At 38.9% G+C, this 22,083-nt stretch overlaps 1 protein-coding gene across 8 annotated transcripts in view; it reads left to right on the forward strand.

Moving 5' to 3' along the window:
• Positions 1-21,836, forward strand: part of LOC128688062 (intraflagellar transport protein 74 homolog) — a 694,157-nt gene extending 672,321 nt beyond the window's left edge. For all 8 annotated transcript variants that reach the window (XM_070083786.1, XM_070083787.1, XM_070083782.1 and 5 more), the window contains 4 exons: positions 4,197-4,396; positions 5,057-5,180; positions 12,785-13,009; positions 20,550-21,836. In XM_070083786.1, coding sequence (XP_069939887.1) covers positions 4,197-4,396; positions 5,057-5,180; positions 12,785-13,009; positions 20,550-20,765 — 765 coding nt within the window. In that variant the 3' untranslated portion in view covers positions 20,766-21,836. The remainder of the gene's footprint in view (positions 1-4,196; positions 4,397-5,056; positions 5,181-12,784; positions 13,010-20,549) is intronic.
• Positions 21,837-22,083: the final 247 nt, after the last annotated feature.

A 22,083-nucleotide genomic window follows, 5' to 3' on the forward strand; every position in this document is an offset into this window, starting at 1 on the left:
TGGAACATAGTGTACCAGTGTGCGTTTCCTAGACAATGGAAGACGTGGACATCCAAGGACACTTCAGCTTCTATCAAGTCACCGATATCTGTCGAAGGTGTTGAGAACACCATAGCTCACGTTACAAAGAGCAAGGTATGTTACGAATTTCTTGTAGATCGGGGGATTGCGCAATTCTTGAGTCACAAGGAGTTTGTAATCAACCTATAATCGGCAGTAAGGTGTGGACTTTTGAGTCCAAACAAGTAAGTATTTCGTCAGCCATCATCGAATGAAATATGCTGACATAATACCCCCTAGGGGTAATTTATGCTTACAAATTGTATCTCTTGACAGCCCACTGTTGTGATGGTTTCGACAGCTTCTAGACCTCGTCTGCAGGGGCGGCTGTGTAGACGATTTGCTGTCATTTATCAGCTAAGTGTTTATATTTATAATAAATTAAACACAGCAGGTAAGGCCAAAAATTCTCAACAAGCACTTTTACCACACTCACACATAATCACTGTTTATGCAGAGGTGCTCAGAATACAACAGTTTAGAAGCATATACGTGTAAAGATACACAACATATCCCTCCAAACTGCCAATATCCCAAACCCCTCCTTTAACCCTTTGAGGGTCGACAGGCCCTCTCCGAAACTCGTTTTCAGGGTCGGCCAAATTTAAAAAAAAAAAAAATTATTTTCTCTTATGAAAAGATAGAGAATCTTTTCCCGATCATAAAGACACCAAAAGTTTGAAATTTGATAGAAAACTTACGGAATTATGCTCTCGCAAAGTTAGCAGTCTCGGCGATGTTTACGCATCGGCGATTTTGCCCACTTTGAGCCCCATTTTCGGCCAATTTCACTGTACTAGTCGACAAAAAACATGAATATTTCGCTAGAACTCCATTTTTTCTATCGAATGGGTGCAAGAAACCACCCATTTATGAAATTCAACTATCCAGTACAGTGGTCAGAATTTAGCAATTTTGCCAATTTCGCACAAATTTCAAAAGATGCCAATTTCCGAATAGGGTCCAGAATAAACAAGAAAGACATTCCTGGCACTAAAATGACATTTCCTCTAGTCATTAGTCACGTCTCAATGCCCCTCTTATATTCTTTTGCTTTCCACTTTGAATTTTTATTCTCACAAAAAATATAAGATTTACTGTTATGCAGACTACTGCATTAGTGTCAAAAATGGTATAAATATTATTGGTGCACTAGTGAAAGAATATTAGACTCACCAGTTGACGTGTATTGCACGCTTGGCATGATTTGTTTACTTTTGAAGTTTGGTAAAAATCGAACATTTCTGCTACTTTGAGCTCAATTTCAAGGCACCTTTCATTGTAAAACCAGTCAAAATCATCTCAATTTCCGTAATATATCTTCCATTCTATAAAATGAGATCAAGAAAACTAGAATACAACAATAAATACCATACGAAAATACACTGCAAAGTCGCTGATTTATTCCAAAAAAATGGTCAAAGTTTTTTTTTTTCTCATTATGCACTGTGTGCTGTAGGATTTTTTTTAGACTGTGCACACTGACCACATAGACCCATTCTTTCATATGAAGGCCTACCAGCTTTCTCCCACTAGATTTGAGGCCGCTAGAATTTATGCGTACTAGTACGTCAAAAACCCCTACGCGTAAGACGTACTAGTACGACCAAAACCCTCAAAGGGTTAAAGTGCAGGCATTGTACTTTCCATTTCCAGGACTCAAGTCCGACTATATGAAAATTACCGGTTTCCCTGAATTTTTTTTTTTTTTTTTCAACAAGTCGGCCGTCTCCCACCGAGGCAGGGTGACCCAAAAAAGAAAGAAAATCCCCAAAAAGAAAATCTTTCATCATCATTCAACACTTTCACCACACTCACACATTATCACTGTTTTTGCAGAGGTGCTCAGAATACAACAGTTTAGAAGCATATACGTATAAAGATACACAACATATCCCTCCAAACTGCCAATATCCCAAACCCCTCCTTTAAAATGCAGGCATTGTACTTCCCATTTCCAGGACTCAAGTCCGACTATATGAAAATAACCGGTTTCCCTGAATCCCTTCACTAAATATTACCCTGCTCACACTCCAACAGATCGTCAGGTCCCAAGTATCATTCGTCTCCACTCCTATCTAACATGCTCATGCACGCTTGCTGGAAGTCCAAGCCCCTCGCCCACAAAACCTCCTTTACCCCTTCTTTCCAACCCTTTTGAGGACGACCCCTAACCCTCCTTCCTTCCCCTATAGATTTGTATGCTTTCCATGTCATTCTACTTTGATCCATTCTCTCTAAATGACCAAACCACCTCAACAACCCCTCTTCTGCCCTCTGACTAATGCTTTTATTAACCCCACACCTTCTCCTAATTTCCACACTCTGAATTTTCTGCATAATATTTACACCACACATTGCCCTTAGACAGGACATCTCCACTGCCTCCAACCGTCTCCTCGCTGCTGCATTTACCACCCAAGCTTCACATCCATATAAGAGTGTTGGTACTACTATACTTTCATACATTCCCTTCTTTGCCTCCATAGATAACGTTTTTTGACTCCACATATACCTCAATGCACCACTCACCTTTTTTCCCTCATCAATTCTATGATTAACCTCATCCTTCATAAATCCATCTGCCGACACGTCAACAAGTATATATACTCATAAATTCTAGCGGCTTCAAATCAAGCAGGAGAAAGCTGGTAGGCCCACATGTGAGAGAATGGGTCTGTGTGGTCAGTGTGCACAATATAAAAAAAATCCTGGAGCACACAGTGCATAATGAGAAAAAAAAAATTCCGACCGTTTTTTTTTTAATTAAAATGCCGACTTTGTGGTCTATTTTCGTATAGTATTTATGGTTGTATTCTCATTTTCTTGGTCTCATTTGATAAAATGGAAAATATGTTATAGAAATAGAGGTGATTTTGATTGATTGTACCATAAAAAGAACCTGGAAATGGAGCTCAAAATACGGGAAATGTTTGATTTTTGCCTATGTTCAAAAGTAAACAAATGATGTCATTGTCCAATAAATGTCCAACTAGCCATTCTAATATGCAGTCATGAATGGGTTGATGTTATTTATACAATTATTACAGTATTGCAGTAGTCTGCATAACAGTAAATCTTCTATTTTTTGTTTGAATAAAAATTCAAAATAGAAAGCAAGAGTAATATCAGAGGGGCCTGGAGATGTGACTGATGAACAAAGAAATTGTTATTTTAGAGCCAGGAATGTCTGCTTTGTTCATTCTGGTCCTTATTTTGAAATTGTCATATTTTTTAATTTTTGTGAAATTGGCCAAAATGCAAATTTCTGACCACGTTATTGGGTAGTTGAAATCAGTAAATGGGCAGTTTCTTGTACTCAGTCGATAGAAAAAATGGAGTTCTAAAGAAATAGCTATGAGTTTGGTCGACTGGAACAATGGAATTAGCCGAAAATAGGGCTCAAAGTGGGCGAAATCGCCGATTTGTAAATATCGCCGAGGTCGCTAACTTCGCGAGAGCATAATTCCGTCAGTTTTCCATCAAATTTCGTTTTTTTTTTTTTTTGGTGTCATTACAATCGGGAAAAGATTCTCTATCATTTCATAAGAAAAAATATTATTTTATCTTTTTAAATTTTGCGACACCAGGAGACACTTCAGGATTGGGGGTTGCGACAGTCAAGGGGTTAATATGTCAGCCACCAGGCATGAAGGACAAGATGGATCAAGTAGCCATGTATACTTAGTATGGCAGCCACCAGACTAAAAGGATGAGAGGGATAGAGGGGCCAGGTGTACTCAAACATATTTTTTGTGTCAAAATCAATATGATCACATTTTCTCATTCTTGAAGACAGATGGATTAGCAACATTTTATGTTGCTGATGTTTATGCAAACTAAGTGAACACATGCACATTGGAATGCATTGAAGTGAGAGAACAGTGATGGCTATCTAGCAATAGACTGATTGATTAAAGACTCACCAAGAAAGCCTTGTCTGAAGCTGATCTGCGAGGGTTAGAACCCTCAAATAGGGTCACAGATATACCATGTACATAGTAGTAATCAAGTACAGTATCAGAACACTAACTTTATTCTTTTTCATAACTAATTTGTTATTGGGAGCACAGTAATGTGTATTGGTGGAATTTGCAATTTGCGTTCAAAACTTTGTAACATTAAATTCTTTTCAGGAGTTGGAGGAGAATCAGAGTGAGAGGAGTCAGAAGTATCGTGAGCTCCGTAAGCGAGAAGAAACAATGGAACAATTTCTGGCTACTTTTGAAGAGAATAAAGAAGAGGAATTGAAACGATTAGAAAGTCTGGAGACCAATAATGTTGCTGTACTTGAAAAAATATCTCGCCATCTTGCCCACTTTAAACATTTACCAAGGTAAAAACGGTTGTGTCTTTCAGTTTATAGCAATGATTTGAGATTGGTGTTCATGAGAATAAAAACTAGTTGTTATATAGCACTGTCTCTGTTCACTGCTCATCTTGTGAGGCTATCTGATAATGTTTACACACCTTCATAGTGCAGCTCACAGCAATATTTAGGTACATATGCTTGCCTAGACAGATACCTATAGTGGTTCACTTGTTATTTTCACTATAAATTTCCATGGGATAATTTAGAATGGCTCTTCATGTCATCCTGAAACTTTCAAATTATTTACTATATTTTAGTAAAATGAAAGTTTGTATTGTTATTGGGCAATGTACCCCTTCCCTATTTTTTAATCTCAGGATCAATATTTTTAGTTTTTCTTAGCATCCTGGAACAATAACAGTTAGGCAGAGCTTCACCAATTTTATTGCACCCACTTTTGATAGTCTCACATATCACGTCAGATGCAAAACTTTTCAAGTTATGAAACTCATATTAGGGTTTACTAGACTGATGAAACTCATGGTGAGTGAAACTTATCTTAGTAAAAGTTTCTTAATTACCTAAGAGCCACTTAAATACATCTTGTTCTATTTTATATCTACAGTATATACATTCATATGTAAATGCTCTTACTGTACTGTACTATATAATATTTGATTGCAGTACTCACGACTTCGATACAATGAGAACTGACTTAGCTTTTAAGGAAGGAGAGCTGGAGAAATCTCGCTACACAGAGCAGGGCCTTAAGCATGAAAACCTCAATCTTCAGGCCAACTTACAGAAGGTAGTATTCAAATATAAGTTCTTACATGCTGTAATCCTCTCATCGGTTATTTTTATTTTTTATATGTAACAATTTAATATGGTCGAACTTTGCTTGTAAGAAATTCAGACTGACAGCTACTAACCTAACAATGGAGCACTGGACTGTGGTTTGAGACATGAGCTCGACTATCATTTACAGTTATATATTACCAAAACTGTTGTCCAGAGGGCTGAGGAAGGGTTGTTGAGGTGGTTTGGACATGTGGAGAGAATGGAGCGAAACAGAATAACTTCAAGAGTGTATCAGTCTGTAGTGGAAGGAAGGCGGGGTAGGGGTCGGCCTAGGAAAGGTTGGAGGGACGGGGTACAGGAGGTTTTGTGTGCGAGGGGCTTGGACTTCCAGCAGGCATGCGTGAGCGTGTTTGATAGGAGTGAATGGAGACAAATGGTTTTTAATACTTGACGTGCTGTTGGAGTGTGAGCAAAGTAACATTTATGAAGGGGTTCAGGGAAACCGGCAGGCCGGACTTGAGTCCTGGAGATGGGAAGTACAGTGCCTGCACTCTGAAGGAGGGGTGTTAATGTTGCAGTTTAAAAACTGTAGTGTAAAGCACCCTTCTGGCAAGACGGTGATGGAGTGGATGGTGGTGGGAGTTTTTCTTTTTCGGGCCACCCTGCCTTGGTGGGAATCGGCCAGTGTGATAATAAAAAATATACAGTGGTCCCTCGCTTTTCGTAGTTCTTGGCAATCGTAAATTTCGCCAATCATAGGGGTATTTTTGTATAAACATGGACTTGCTTTTCATAGGTTGACTCGCGAATAGTAGTTCGTCCAGGACGCTTACGCACGGTGTGAGCCGGGGCGGCCTCCCTACCCAGCCAGTCTGGCATTGTTTACCAGTGAGTGAAGGTCCCCTCAAGTGCTCCTACGAAATATTTCATAATATTCCACTCATTTTAGTGCTTGCAAGTACTAAATAAGCTACCATGGCTCCAAAGAAAGCTCCTAGTGCCAAGCCTGTGGTAAAGAAGGGAAGGGAAGTGTTAAAGAGATGCCAGAAACAGAGCACTCTCCACAGTTACTTTGCGAGACAGGACTAGAGTGACTCTCAAGGTGGTCCTAGTGGCATTAAGAAACAGAGAAGAGAAGCAACCCCAGAGAAGCAATTGGTACCTGAGGTGTTGCTGGAAGGGGATTCCCCTTCCAAACTGTAAACAATCCAATCTCTCTCCTCCTCCAGTCTCCCATACACTAAGAAGAATCTCCAATAAAGGTAAGTGTTATGCTGTTAATGTTTCATTCATCATTTCCCATTGTATTGTTTATGTACTACATGTATATTTCATGTAAAAAAATTTTTTGTTTTAATACTTCTGAGTGTCAGAAACGGATTAATTGTATTTACATTATTTCTTATGGGGAAAATTGATTCGCAAATCGTAAATTTCGTTTATAGTAGCTCCTCCAGGAACGGATTAATTACGAAAAACGAGGGACCACTGTATTATGTTTATAATGCACTTGGTTTAAAAATTGAACAAAGTAATTTGTTGCTTAATAGTTCACTACATAAAAAAGAAATGCTTGAACCTGTTATTATTGCTAACGAAAATAACTAATAATTAGCTGTGTTTACTAAGTGTATATGACTATCCTTAACCCTTTGACTGTTCCAGTCGTATATATACGTCTTATGTATACTCATAAATTCTAGCGGCTTCAAATCAAGCAGGAGAAAGATGGTAGGCCCACATGTGAGAGAATGGGTCTGTGTGCACCATATAAACAAATCTTTGAGCACGCAGTGCATAATGAGAAAAAAAAACTCCAACCTTTTTTTTTTTAATTAAAATGCCGACTTTGTGGTCTTTTTTCGTATAGTATTTATGGTTGTATTCTCGTTTTCTTGATCTCATTTGATAGAATGGAAAATATATTATAGAAATAGAGGTGATTTTGGTTGGTTTTACTATAAAAAGAACCTGGAAATGGAGCTCAAAATAGGGGAAATGTTTGATTTTTGCCAGTGTTCAAAAGTAAACAAATGATGTCATTGTCCAATAAATGTCCAACTAACCATTCTAATATGCAGTCATGAATGGGTTGACATTATTTGTACAATTATTACAGTATTGCAGTAGTCTGCATAACAGTAAATCTTCTATTTTTTATTTGAATAAAAATTCAAAATAGAAAGCAAGAGTAATATCAGAGGGGCCTGAAGACATGACTGATGAATAAAGAAAATGTTATTTTAGAGCCAGGAATGTCTGCATTGTTCATTCTGGACCCTATTTTGAAATTGTCATATTTTTTTATTTTCGTGAAATTGGCCAAATTGCAAATTTCTGACCACATTATTGGGTAGTTGAAATCGGTAAATGGGCAGCTTCTTGTCCTCATTCAATAGAAAAAACAGAGTTCTAAAGAAATAGCTATGAGTTTGGTAGATTGGAACAGTGGAATTAGCCGAAAATAGGGTTCATATTGGGCAAAATCATCGATTTGTAAATATTGCCGAGGTCGCTAACTTCGCGAGAGTGTAATTCCGTCAGTTTTCCATCAAATTTTGTTTTTTTTAGTGTCATTACAATCGGGAGAAGATTCTCTATCATTTCATAAGAAAAAAATAATTTTTTTTTTTTTAAATTTTGTGACACCAGGAGACACCACAGGATTGGGGGTTGCGACAGTCAAGGGGTTAAGCTAGCCTCAGGAAGTAATCCATGTAATTACCTGTATGTAGCTTCAGGAGCAGACCCATGCTTGTGGTGTCCCATCTTCAGTAATTAATTCATTAAAGAATATAATTTTTAAAAATTTCCAGTGGTTGTAGCACTCAATATCTCTTCTTGTAATACATACCATTGATCTATCACAATGTACTATGAAGTGTAGTACATAACTCCTTCACTGAAAATGAAAAGTAGACTAAAAATATGTGACTAGTGTATATATGGGTGAAGCAACTGTATTGTTAATTTTCTTTTATGACAACAGTGTTCAAGAAGTGTGTGTCTTAGGGTCAGCTCAGAAAGTTTTTTTAGGCAGGGCTTAGGGGTGGCTGTCTGGTGGGAAGAAGGGGCTAGGGGACTCTTCTTCATGCATTGTTATCACTATTATTATTTTTCTTTGGAAAATTGATGTAACTTCTTGGAGGCTTCAGCCTCCCTTGGCACTATCTGAGTAATGGTGTTGAAATGTTTGTACCCGAGGACATTTTTTAGGTCATTAATTATGACCAGAAATTATCATTATTTCTGTCTTGGAACTTTGGGCCAGTTAGTTATATCTTTGTTTTTCTAACAAGATTCAAAGAGTTAGTGGAACCTCGGTTTTCGTATACCCCAGTTTTTGTAGGATTCGGTTTTTGACAACTTTTTCCGTCAAAATTTTATCCCAGTTTTCGTACATCTGCTCAGTTTTTGTAGAACTGAAAATGGTCCGTACCAAACGTGCCCACATGACTCAGCCACTCAAGTGCCCACACAAAGCATCCCATGCGTTCGTGACTCGGTCTGCCTTTGTTTCTCGTTGAGGGAGCATCACCCAGCACGTTCATCCGAAACTTTTCGTAATACATGTAATCCATTGTTTTTTGTGCTTGTTTATTGAGTGTGACTGCTAAATAAGCCACCATGGGACCAAAGAAAGTTCCAAGTGCCAGCCTTTTGATAAAGAAGGTGAGAAGTACAATAGAATCCAAGAACAAACTTGTAGCAAAGTACAAAAGTGGTGTACGTGTGGCTGATCTTGCCGGAATGTACGGGAAGTCCGCATCAACGATCAGTTCCATCCTGTTGAAGAAAGCAGAAATCAAGGAAGCCGATGTTGCAAAAGGGGTAAATGTGCTAACGAAACAGAGATCACAAACGATCGAAGATGTTGAGAAGTTGTTGTTCGTGTGGATCAATGAAAAACAGTTAGTGGGAAATAGTGTTTTAGAGGCGATAATTTGCAAAAAGGCAATAGGCAGTTGCATGCAGATCTCGCAAAGAAAATACCTGGAATAAGTGCTGCTGTTACTGAATTTAAGGCCAACAGAGGCTGGTTCAACAAATTCAAGAAGCAAACTGGCATATACAGTGTGGTAAGGCATGGCGAGGCTGCAATTTCGGACAAATGTGGGGCCAAAGAATTCATTGATGAATTCAAGGAGTACGTAGAGGCTGGAGGATTCCTCCCCCAGCAAGCCTTTAATTTGATGAAATAAGCCTCTTTTGGAAAAAAATGCCAAAGAGGACCTACATCATGCAGGAAGAAAAGGCACTGCCAGGACACAAGCCTATGAAGGATAAGCTAACTCTTTTGTTCTATGGTAATGCTAGTGGGGATTTCAAAGTGAAGCCTTTACTGGTGTATTACTCTGAAAATCCCCAAGTGTTCAAGAAAAACAATGTCATGAAGAGTAAATTGTGTGTGATGTGGAAGGCTAACAATAAGGCATGGGTCACCAGGCAAATTTTCATCGAGTGGGTCAGTGAAGTGTTTGGCCCGAGTGTGAAGAAATACCTCCTGGAAAATCATTTGGCACTCAAGTGCCTCCTGGTGATGAACAGTGCTCCTGCTCATCCTCCAGACTTGGAAAACCAATTGTTTGAGGAGTTTAGTTTCATCACAGTGATATTCTTGCCCCCTAATACCACTTCTTTCATCCAGCCCATGGACCAGGTCATTTCAAACTTCAAAAAACTCTACAACAAAGCAGTTTCAAAGGTGCTTTGAAGTGACCTCGGACACTGAATTGACCTTAAGAGAGTTCTGGAGGAATCACTTCAATATCCTCAATTGCATAAGCCTTATAGATAAGGCTTGGCAGGGAGTGATTTCCAGGACAATTAGCTCTGCTTTGAGAAAATTGTGGCCAGAATGTGTCCTTGAGAAGGATTTTGAAGGGTTTGAGGCTGACCCTGACGACCCTACGCCTATTGTGGAATCTACTGTGTCTTTTGGGAAGTCCATGGGGTTGCATGTAAGTGGCCAAGATGTGGAAGAGTTGGTGGATGACCACAGGGAAAAGCTAACCACTCAAGAGCTTCAAGACCTTCAACTGGAACAGCAACAGACTGCAGCTGAGGAAATTGCTTTAGAGGAGGAGGAAGAGAAAGGGGAGAATGTGGCTTCTTCAGTGATTAAGGATATACAGTGGACCCCCGGCTTACGATATTATTTCATTCCAGAAGTATGTTCAGGTGCCATTACTGAACGAATTTGGTCCCATAAGGATATTGTGAATTAGATTAGTCCATTTCAGACCCCCAAACATACATGTACAAACGCACTTACATAAATACACTTACATAATTGGTCGCATTGGGAGCTGATTGTAAACCGGGGGTCCACTGTATATGTAAAGTGGAGTGAGTTGCAAAGTTTTGTGGAGAAATATCACCTTAACAAAGGTGTTGCAAGCTGTGTCTACAACATGTTCAATGACAATGCCTTGTCCTGTTTTAGGCAAATTTTAAAGAGATGCCAGAAACAGACCTCTCTGGACACATTTTTTGTGCAACAGGGGTACAGTGACTCTCAAGCTGGTGCTAGTACCAGTAAAAGACAAAGAAGAAAACTAACCCCAGATAGGGCCTTGATACCTGAAGTCCATATAGAAGGGGATTCCCCTTCCAAACAATAACTTATCCTCCTCTCTCCCCTCCTCGCAGTGTTCCATACACCAACAAGAGTCTTCAATAAAGGTAAAAGTGATGTTAAATGTTCATTTATCCATTTCATTAGTCATTTTTTATTTATTTCTCATTGTTTTCTACATATAAAACTATAATTATTCTCTATAAAATATATTCTTTGTTAATATTTTTGGGTGTCTGGAACGGATTAATTGGATTTGCATTATTTCTTACGAGAAATACAGTGGACCCTTGACATTCGATACTAATCCGTTCCTGAGAGCTATCGAATGTCGAAAATATCGAAAGTCGAATTAATTTTCCCCATAAGTAATAATAGAAATCAAATTAATCCGTGCAAGACACGCAAAAGTATAAAAAAAAAATTTACCACATGAAATATTAAGTTTAATGCAATAAAATAATTACAATAACAACAATAACAATAGATTAATAACAATAGAATAATTGACACGTACCTTTAATAAAGATTGGGTGATGATTGATGGGATGGGAGGAGGGGAGAGTGTGGATGGTGTTAGTGTTTAGAAGGGGAATCCCCTTCCTTTAGGACTTGAACTGGGAGCCTCGCCATGCCTTACCACTCTGTGTATGCCACTACAATTCTTAGATCTTTCAAACCAACCTTTGCTGGCCTTAAATTCACTCACGTCACCACTAGTTGCAGGCAATTTCTTAACCAAATCATCATGCACTCCGACACACGCACTCCACTTTCATACTTTGCAATTATCTCTTTCTTCATTTCAATAGTCATTAGCACCTTTTTTCTCGAAGGGTTGGCACTAGAAGCTTTCTTTGGGCCCTTGGTTACTTATTTTGCAGAAACAACCACCAAAAACAGTGATAATATGGATAATATGGAATGTACCGAATGTATCCTTAGATGTGCACACACTGGCACACACGGTGCAGTTCAGGCCACACGTGGACACATCTCGTACGAATCGTATCGAATGTCGGGTTTTCCATCGAACGTTGAGGTGAAATTTTTGCGTTAAAATGCATCGAATGTCGGATTTATCGAATGTCGATTCCATTGAATGTCGGGGGTCCACTGTATTGCTTCAGTTTTCATACGATTCAGTTTTCGTCAGACTTTTTAGAATGGATTAATCATGAAAACCGAGATTCCACTGTACTTTAGTTATGGCAGCTAACACAGTAGGATAAACATCTGATTTTGATTACAACAGACACCAACACCTCATTCACCTTCTTAGAAATATCCTCTCATCAGTTATACCATTCTCAGCCTCACCATGGGAATAAAATCATGTTTGGATCACCCTGACTTGTTAGGAGACGACCAGTGTGTTGAAAAAACAAAAATCTTACTCAACCTCATGATGGGAATAAATTCACATTTTATCAGTGATATCTTACTGCTTATCAGTTAATTGTCATGAGTATTGTAGGCACAGCTGTGATGCCCAGGGCTGAGGAAGGGTTGTTGAGGTGGTTCGGACATGTAGAGAGAATGGAGCGAAACAGAATGACTTCAAGAGTGTATCAGTCTGTAGTGGAAGGAAGGCGGGGTAGGGGTCGGCCTAGGAAAGGTTGGAGGGAGGGGGTAAAGGAGGTTTTGTGTGCGAGGGGCTTGGACTTCCAGCAGGCATGCGTGAGCGTGTTTGATAGGAGTGAATGGAGACAAATGGTTTTTAATACTTGACGTGCTGTTGGAGTGTGAGCAAAGTAACATTTATGAAGGGGTTCAGGGAAACCGGCAGGCCGGACTTGAGTCCTGGAGATGGGAAGTACAGTGCCTGCACTCTGAAGGAGGGGTGTTAATGTTGCAGTTTAAAAACTGTAGTGTAAAGCACCCTTCTGGCAAGACAGTGATGGAGTGAATGATGGTGAAAGTTTTTCTTTTTCGGGCCACCCTGCCTTGGTGGGAATCGGCCAGTGTGATAATAATAATAATAATAATAATAATAATAATAGTTAATTATACAACATTTTGATAATTTTCAGATTGAAGCTCTGGAAACTAAAGTTCAGAAAGAGATGGTTGATATAAAAGAAAAATTGGCCCAAATGGAGGAAGAAATTGTAGAATTCTCAGATTTAGATGGTTTAAAATCCAGAGCTGAGGAGAAACGTAAGCAGTTAGCTCAAGAGAAAGATGAGCTGGAAGCTAGAAAGAGCTGCATCACTCAGAGTCTGCACGAGATTACTACTGCCATTACTGCACTCAAGGTAATATTCTCTTAAAACCTTCATCTGTTTACATATACATATATATATATATATATATATATACCATGTAGTAGGTTGGTAGACAGCAACCAGCCAGGGAAGTACTACTATCCTTCCAAATGAGTGTAAGATGGAAACCTGTTTTTGTTTTACATGACGGTAGGAATGCTAATGTCTTATTTGTTTCATAAACACACAAGATAACAAGTATATCTTGCTACTTCTACTGACAATTAGGTCACACTACACATGTATGTACATGTGTTTTCTTTGGTTTTTCCTAATAGTTCTTCTTATAATTTTCATTTCATATCCATGAGGAAGTGGAAATATAATTTTTCCTCTGTAAACCATGCAGGTTGTAAAAATCAACTAAAATGCCAGGAGCAATGGGCTAGTAACCCCTTCTCCCTTACAGCTTACTAAAAATAAAACTAAGTTGTGATGTTTGAATGTGCGTGGATGTAGTGTGGATGACAAGAAAGAGATGATTGTGGATGTTATGAATGAAAAGAAGCTGGATGTTCTGGCTCTAAGTGAAACAAAGCTGAAGGGGGTAGGAGGGTTTCAGTGGGGAGAAATAAATGGGATTAGGTCAGGGGCTTCAAATAATTAAAGCTAAGGAAGGAATAGCAATAATGTTGAAGGATCAGTTATGACAGGAAAAGAGGGAATATAAATATATAAATTCAAAGATTATGCAGAGTAAAATAAGGATGGGATATGAAAAGTGGGTTATAATAAGTGTTTATGCACCTGGAGAAGAGAGAAGTTTAGAGGAGAGAGATTTTGGGAGATGTTGAGTGAGTGCATGGGGAGTTTTGAACCAAGTGAGAGTACTTGTGATGGGGTACCTAAATGCTAAAGTAGGTAAAACTATTGTGGAGGGAGTAGTAGGTAAGTTTGGGGTGCCAGGAGAAAATTAAAATGGGGGGCCTTTAATTGAATTATGTATAGAAAGAGGTTTGGTATTAATACATATTTTAAAAAAAGAGGATAAGTAGTAGGTAGTAGGTTGGTAGACAGCAGCCGCCCAGGGAGGTACTACCGTCCTGCCAAGTGAATGTAAAATGAAAGCCTGTAATTGTTTTACATGATAGTAGGATTGCTGGTGTTTTTTCTGTCTCATAAACGTGCAAGGTTTCAGGTACGTCTTGCTACTTCTACTTACATTTAGGTCACACTACACATACATGTACAAGCATATATATACACACCCCTTCTAGGTTTTCTTCTGTTTTCTTACTAGTTCTTGTTCTTGTTTATTTCCTCGTATCTCCATGGGGAAGTGAAACAGAATTCTTCCTCTGTAAGCTATGCGTGTTGTAAGAGGCGACTAAAATGCCAGGAGCAAGGGGCTAGTAACCCCTTCTCCTGTATATATTACTAAATGTGAAAGGAGAAACTTTTGTTTTTCCTTTTGGGCCACCCCGCCTCGGTGGGATACAGCCGGTGTGTTGAAAAAAAAGAAAGAAGTATACAAGATATGATATAGCACATAATGACAGTAGTTTGTTAAATTATACATTGGTGGATAAAAGGTTGATGGGTAGACTTCAGGATGTGAATGTTTATAGAGGGGCAACAGATATATTGGATCCTTTAGTTGTAGCTACAGTTAGAGTAAGAAGTAGATGGAGCAAAAGGAAAATGGCAACAGCAAGTAAAAGAGGGGTGAAAGTTTATAAACTAAGGGAGGAGAAAGGTAGGGTGAGATTTAAGCAAGTACGTATTGGGAGAAAGGTGGGCGAATGAGAGTATAGGTAGTATGGGGGTTGAAGAGGGGTGGGGTAGTTGTAAAAAGGCAGTGTTAGAATGCAGAGGAAAGTTAGTGGTTATAGAAGGGTGGATGCAGGAGAAAAGAGGAGTGATTAGTGGAATGAGGTAAAGGGTGTGATAAAACACAAAAAGGTCGTGTATGAGAGATTTTTACAGAGCAGAAGTGATATAAAAAGGTTGGAGTATATAGAGTAAAAGAGAGGGAAATAGAGTGGTGAAGGAGTGCAAAAGGAAAGCAAATGATTGAGTGGGTGAGGCACTGTCAACAAATTTTGCTGAGAATAAAATAAAAAATTTGGAGAAAAATAGGTTAACAAAGCCTAGGGAACAAATGGATTTGACAGTTAAAAACAGAATAGAGGAGTTAGTAGATATTGGAGATATTGGGAAGACGGTGGGAATATTTTGAGGAAGTGTTAAATGTTGATGAAGAGAGGGAGGCAGTAATTTCATGCATTGGCCAGGGAGGTATAACATCTTCTAGTAGTGAAGAAGAGCCAGATGTGAGTGAGAGGGAGATGCATGATGCATAAGGTAGAATGAAAGGGGGTAAAGCAGCTGGAACCGATGGGATCATGACAGATATGTTAAAAGCAGGGGAGGATATAGTGTTGGAGTGGTTTGTAGTTTTTGTTTAATAAATATTTGAAAGAGGGGAAGGTACCTAGGGATTGGCAGAGAAAGGGGGACAAATGAGATTGTTAAAATTATAGGAGAATAAGTTTACTGAAGGAAGGTGGGGTAGGGGTCGTCCTCGAAAAGGTTGGAGGGAGGGGGTAAAGGAGGTTTTGTGGGCGAGGAGCTTTGACTTCCAGCAAGCGTGCATGAGCGTGTTAGATAGGAGTGAATGGAGACGAATGGTATTTGGGACCTGACGATCTGTTGGAGTGTGAGCAGAGTAATATGTAGTGAAGGGATTCAGGGAAACCGGTTATTTTTATATAGTCGGACTTCAGTCCTGGAAATGGGAAGTACAATACCTGCACTCTAAAGGAAGGGTTCGGGATATTAGCAGTTTGGAGGGATATGTTTGTGTATCTTTATAGGTATATGCTTCTAAGCTGTTGTGTTCTGAGCACCTCTGCAAAAACAGTGATTATGTGTGAGTGAGGTGAAAGTGTTGAATGATGATGAAAGTATTTTCTTTTTGGGGATTTTCTTTCTTTTTTGGGTCACCCTGCCTCGGCGGGAGACGGCCAACTTGTTAAAAAAAAAAAAAAAGTTTACCAAGTTGTAGGTAGTAGATTGGTAGACAGCAGCCACCCAGGGAGGTACTACTATCCTGCCAAGTAAGTATAAAATGGAAGCCTGTAATTGCTTTACATGATGGTGGGATTGCTGGTGTCTTTTTTCTGTCTCATAAACATGCAAGATTTCAGGTAGATCTTGCTACTTCTACTTGCACTTAGATCACACTGCACTTGGATGTACAAGCATATACATACACACCCCTCTGGGTTTTCTTCTATTTTCTTACTAGCTCTTGTTTATTTCCTCTTATCTCCATGGGGAAGTGAAACAGAATTCTTCCGCCATAAGCCATATGTGTCGTAAGAGGTGACTAAAATGCTGGGAGCAAGGGACTAATAACCCCTTCTTCTGTATACATTACTGAAGTTAAAAAGAGAAACTTTTGTTTTTCTTTTTGGGTCACCCTGCTTTGGTGGGATATGGCTGGTTTGTTGAAAAAAGTAGTAGTTTACTGAGTATATCAGGTAGGGTTATTGAAAGAATTAGAGGTAAGACAGAGAGCAAGATTGCAGATGAACAAGGAGGCTTTAGAATAAGTAGGGGATGTGTAGATCAAGTTTTTACATTGAAGCATATAAGTGAACAATATTTAGATATAAGTAGGGATGTTTTCATTGCATTTATGGATTTTGAACAGGCATATGATAGGGTGGATAGGGGAGCAATGTGGAAGATCTTGCAAGTGTATGGAATAGGTAGTAAGTTACTAAATGCTGCAAAGAGTTATGAGGATAAGTGAGGTTCAGGTAAGGGTGTGTAGGAGAGAGGGAGATTACTTTCCAGTAAAAGTAGGCCTTAGGGTCGTGTAATGTCACCATAGTTGTTTAACATATTTATAGATGGAGTTGTAAAACAAGTAAATGGTAGGGTGTTGGGAAGAGGGGTGGGATTAAATTATGGGGGAGTCAGATACAAAATGGGAATTGACACATTTACTTTTTGCTGCTGATACTGTGCTTTTGGGAGATTCTAAGTTGCAAAGGTTAGTGGATGAGTTTGGGAGGGTGTGTAAAGAAAATTGAAAGTGAACATAGATAAGAGTAAAGTGATGAGGATATCAAATGGGTTAAATAAAGAAAAATTGGATATCACATTGAAGGGAGGGAGTATGGAAGAAGTCAATGTGTTCAGATATTTGGGGGTAAATTTGTCAGCAGATGGGTTTATGAAGGATGAGGTTAACCATAGAATTGATGGAAGAAAAAAGGTGAGTGATACATAGAAGTGTCTGTGGAGACAAAAAATATTATCCATGAAGGCAAAGAAGGGAAGGTACAAGAGTATAGTGGTACCAATGCTTGTATGGGTGTGAAGCATGGGTTTTAAATGCTGAAGTGAGGAGGAGGCTGGAGGCAGTGGAGATGTCATGTCTAAGGGCAATGTGTGGTGTAAATATTATGCAGAGAATTCGTAGGGTGGAAATTAGGAGGTGTGGAGTTACAAAAAGTATTCAGAGGGCTGAAGAGGGGTTATTGAGGTGGTTTGGTCACTTAGAGAATTTGGAGCGAAATAGAATGACTTGGAGGTAGTATAAATCTTTAGTGGAGGGGAGGAGGGGTAGGGGGTCATCCTAGGAAAGGATGGAGGGAGGGTATAAAAGAGGTCTTGTGTGCAAGGGGCCTGGACATGCAGCAGGCATGTGCGAGTGTGTTAGATAGGAATGGAAATGAATTATTTTTAGGACCTGACGAGTTGTTGGAATGTGAGCAGGGTAATATCTTATGAAGGGATTCAGGGAAGCTGGTTAGTCAGACATGAGTCCTGGAGGTGGGAAGCACAATGCTGCACTTTAAAGGAGGGGTTTGAGATATTGACCATTTGGAGTGACATTTAAACTGTCATATCTGGTAACCTCTGCAAAGACTGTGTGTGAATGATGGTGTTTTTTTTTTTTTTTTTGGGGGGGGGGGGGTCACCCTGCCTCAGTGGGAGACTGCCTGTGTTAAAAAAAAATAGATCTTGCTGGAAGCAAGGGGCTAGTAGCCCATTCTCCTGTATAAATTACTAATTTTAAAAAGAGAAACATTAATTTTTCTCTTCAGGTCACCCTGCCTCGGTGGGATGCAACTGGTTTGTTGGCAAGGAACAAAAATGCGTACCCTTATTTATTCACCTATTTGAACTGAGGACACCTGTCATACTCCTAGTAGTGTTTTCTCTATTATTCAACCCATTTATTAAAATCTTTTTATTGCATCAACCTTTTCTTTATTTATTTAACCCACTGTAGAACAGTGTAAGCAAAACTGGCATCTACATTGTAATTTTTTTGACAGTCTAAAATCTATATTGCACTCAGTGTTTTAAGTGAGAGTTAATCTAACACAAGAACTTAATTAAAGACAGTATAAAAATAAATAAGATAAAATCAACTGCTTATATGAGCAAGATAAAAATTCTTGATACTAGAAGAAACACAAAATTATGCAAAGGTACATGAAGGTAAATATTTCTTGTAATAACACTGTTGAATGTATGATGTATCTTGTTATTACACCTCAGTGTTGAATGTATTGTGTATCTTTTATGAATACTATACTAATTAAGATCAATAACAAAAAAGGGTACAATACCATGGCTGGAACAATACGCAATAATGACATTTCAGTCTGACTTGGACCATTTACAAAGTCACACTGACAAAAAGGAGAGAAGGAGGGAGTATATATAGGCCAGCATATATTGATGGGAACTTCAAGAGAGGTAGAATTAAAGAAAGAAGAGAGGTAGTGGTAGAGGTAACAGTAGTAGTGGAGTCAGTCAAGTACTAAGAAAAAGGAGCACTGCAAGGGGGCTAGTGGCCCACATAGGGCAGGAACAAGAACACAGGGGGGGGGGAATAATAATAGACCAAAAACCCAAGGCAGAAGAAAGAAAACCCAAAGAAGAGAGAGGAAAGAGGAAAGGGAAAAACGGAGAAGGGGAAAAAAGAATCAGGTTAAGTCACAGGTGTTCTTAAGTTTGGAGCATTTTACAATGTAATGGGAAAGGAAGGCATCCACAGTGATAAAGCCAGGACTAAGATTCATACAAGGAAAGTTGTGTATAAGTGAGAATTCAACCAGATGGTGACTGTGAAAGTTAGAAGTAGGGTAGACAGTTTTAGCAGACCAGTCAATAGGATGACCATGATCTCTGACATGACAAAAAAGAGTGTTGTTGGTGTCAGCAAGCCTAACACTACTTTTGTGCTCTTAAGTCTGTCAGAAAGAGAACGACCGTTTCTCCAAAGTACTGGAGAGGACAGGAGGAACAAGAAATAGAGTAGACACCAGGAGCATCTATAGAGGAAGGAGAGGTATGAGATTTGTGCGAAGAATGTTAGTCTAGTGAAAAGTAGGTTTGATGTCTAAGGGACGGAGAGATTTGTTGGGATTAGAAAGACTGGAAATGTAGGGAAAGCAGAGGACAGGAGAATTCCCAGGAGTAGAGAGTTTGGGAGAGAAGAAAGACTGTTTAGCACGTGAGAAGGCAGAGTCTGTGAAATGGGAAGGGTAGCTAAGATGGGAAAATGAATTATGAAAATCAGAAATTTCCACTCTTCATAATTCATTTTCCCATCTTGGCTACTCTTCCCATTTCATAGACTCTGCCTTCTCACTTGCTAAATGGTCTTTCTTCTCTCCCAAACACTCTACTCCTGGGAACTCTCCTGTCCTCTGCCTTTCCTACATTTCCAGTCTTTCTAATCTCAACACCTCTCTCTGTCCCTTAGACATCAAACTTTTCGCCAGACTAACACTCTTCACACCAATCTAGTTCATACCTCTCCTCCCTCTATAGATGCTCCTGGTGTCTACTCTGTTTCTTGTTCCTCCTGTCCTTTCCAGTACTTTGGAGAAACGGGCCGTTTGCTTTCTGACAGAGCACAATAGTGGTGTTAGGTTTGTCGACACCAACAATACTCTTTTCTGTCATGTCAGAGATCACGGTCATCCTATTGACTGGTCTGCTAAAACTGTCTACCCTACTTCTAACTTTCACAGTTGACGTCTGGTTGAATCCTCCCTTATACACAACTTTTCTTGTATGAATCGTAGTTCTGGCTTTGTCTCTGTAGATGCCTTCCTTTCCCATTACATTGTAAAATGCTCCAAACTTCAGAACACTCGTGACTTAACCTGATTCTTATTTACCCTTCTCCCTTTTTCCCTTTCCTCTTTCCTCTCTCTCCTTTGGGTTTTCTTTCTTCTGCCTTGAGTTTTTGGTCCATTATCCCCCCCATCCTCTGTGTTCTTGTTCCTACCCTATGTGAGCCGCTAGCTCCCTTGCAGTGCTCTTTTTTCTTAATATTTGACTGACTTCACTACTACTACTATTACCTCTACACTACCTCTCTTCCTCCTTTAATTCTACCTCTCTTGTTCCTGTCATTGTCTGCTGGCCTATATATACTCCCTCCTCTCCTTTTTGTTAGTGTGACTTTATTTGTGTAATTAAGATCATTACCAGAGTATAAACAATGTATTCTTCAAGTTCAAAATAGGTATTTACCAATTCTTAATTTCAGAGCCAGCTTCATGAGAATGAAACGTACACACAGCTGACCAACCTGGAGAAGAAATGGGCTCATCTTGAGCAAACCAACTTTACTCTTCGTGAATTTATTGCACAAAGAAAAGCTGAATCAAACTTTTTACCATTCAAAAATAAAGCTCTGAAACTTGTTAATGAGTACAATAAATCCTTGCAAGAAATAGTGCAAAGTGGCGTCTCTATCATGTGAGTTTATAAGTGTGGACATCATTCTACACTGCATACATTATGGCATGCAATGTCTGTGATAGTCTTAGGCTAAAAGCTACTTTATTATATTTCCTTTAATGTAAACATAGCATTTATCAGAGCTATACAGTTTAGCATATAGAATTATTGTGCAAACTTATGTCATTCTTTTTTAACAATTGTACTGCAAACACTATTCAGAATAATTTTATCATTAATAACAAATTCTGTTATATAATTATAGTGAAAATAAATGGTATAAAATACCGACACAATGGAAACATAAACGCATATGTGTTTATGTTTCCATATAATTATAGTATATAAATATGGTACTTTACCGTATATTGCATTTTATAAAGTTTTGTACATTTATGGGTTATTCACTGCATCGAGTGATGGATGGAGGTTTGACCTTCCATCCGCTATTTGCACCCCCAGTCTCGGATAAGACTGACTGTTGGTGATTGCTCCATATAAATACTGTAAAGTTTTGTGTATACTTGTACTTACCTAAAAGGAACTGATATTGAAACCTCTTCTTTCTGTGCAATGTTACTTACCAGTTCTATATGCTTTTGTGAAATTTATCAATTGGTATCTCTTAAATATAGTGTATTTAATTCTTTCTTGCCTTCAAAATTTGGCTTATTCGCTATGCACACCAGATAGGCATATGGAGGGTATGGTATAACAGGCAGTGGCAAAATCTCAAAAATTTGAACTCAGGTGTGAGTCTAGATCAGGTGTAACCGACTGTATACTTGTCAAAAGAGGCCCTAACTCCTAGGCATATCATTATTATTATTAATTTATTATGATTGTTATTATTATTATTATTATTATTATTATTATTATAAAGATTGAAGGTAAAGAAGAAAGGTCTGTAACATACTAGAGAATTGTGTATGTGTGTGTTTCTTAAAATGGGAAAGCTTATAGCTGTTCTTTTTTTTGGTTCCAACAGCACTAACACTAGAATCAGAGAACCACTGGTTTAGCGGGTAATGTGCCAACCTGAATCTAAAACTGGTAATTACTCATGTCACCTGTTATCCAGGATAATAAACATTTTTTTTATTTTTATTTTATTATCACACCGGCCGATTCCCACCAAGGCAGGGTGGCCCGAAAAAGAAAAACTTTCACCATCATTCACTCCATCACTGTCTTGCCAGAAGGGTGCTTTACACTACAGTTTTTAAACTGCAACATTAACACCCCTCCTTCAGAGTGCAGGCACTGTACTTCCCATCTCCAGGACTCAAGTCCGGCCTGCCGGTTTCCCTGAATCCCTTCATAAATGTTACTTTGCTCAC

Source organism: Cherax quadricarinatus, chromosome 10 (assembly GCF_038502225.1).
Source record: "Cherax quadricarinatus isolate ZL_2023a chromosome 10, ASM3850222v1, whole genome shotgun sequence".
NCBI classification, from domain to species: Eukaryota; Metazoa; Arthropoda; class Malacostraca; order Decapoda; family Parastacidae; genus Cherax; species Cherax quadricarinatus.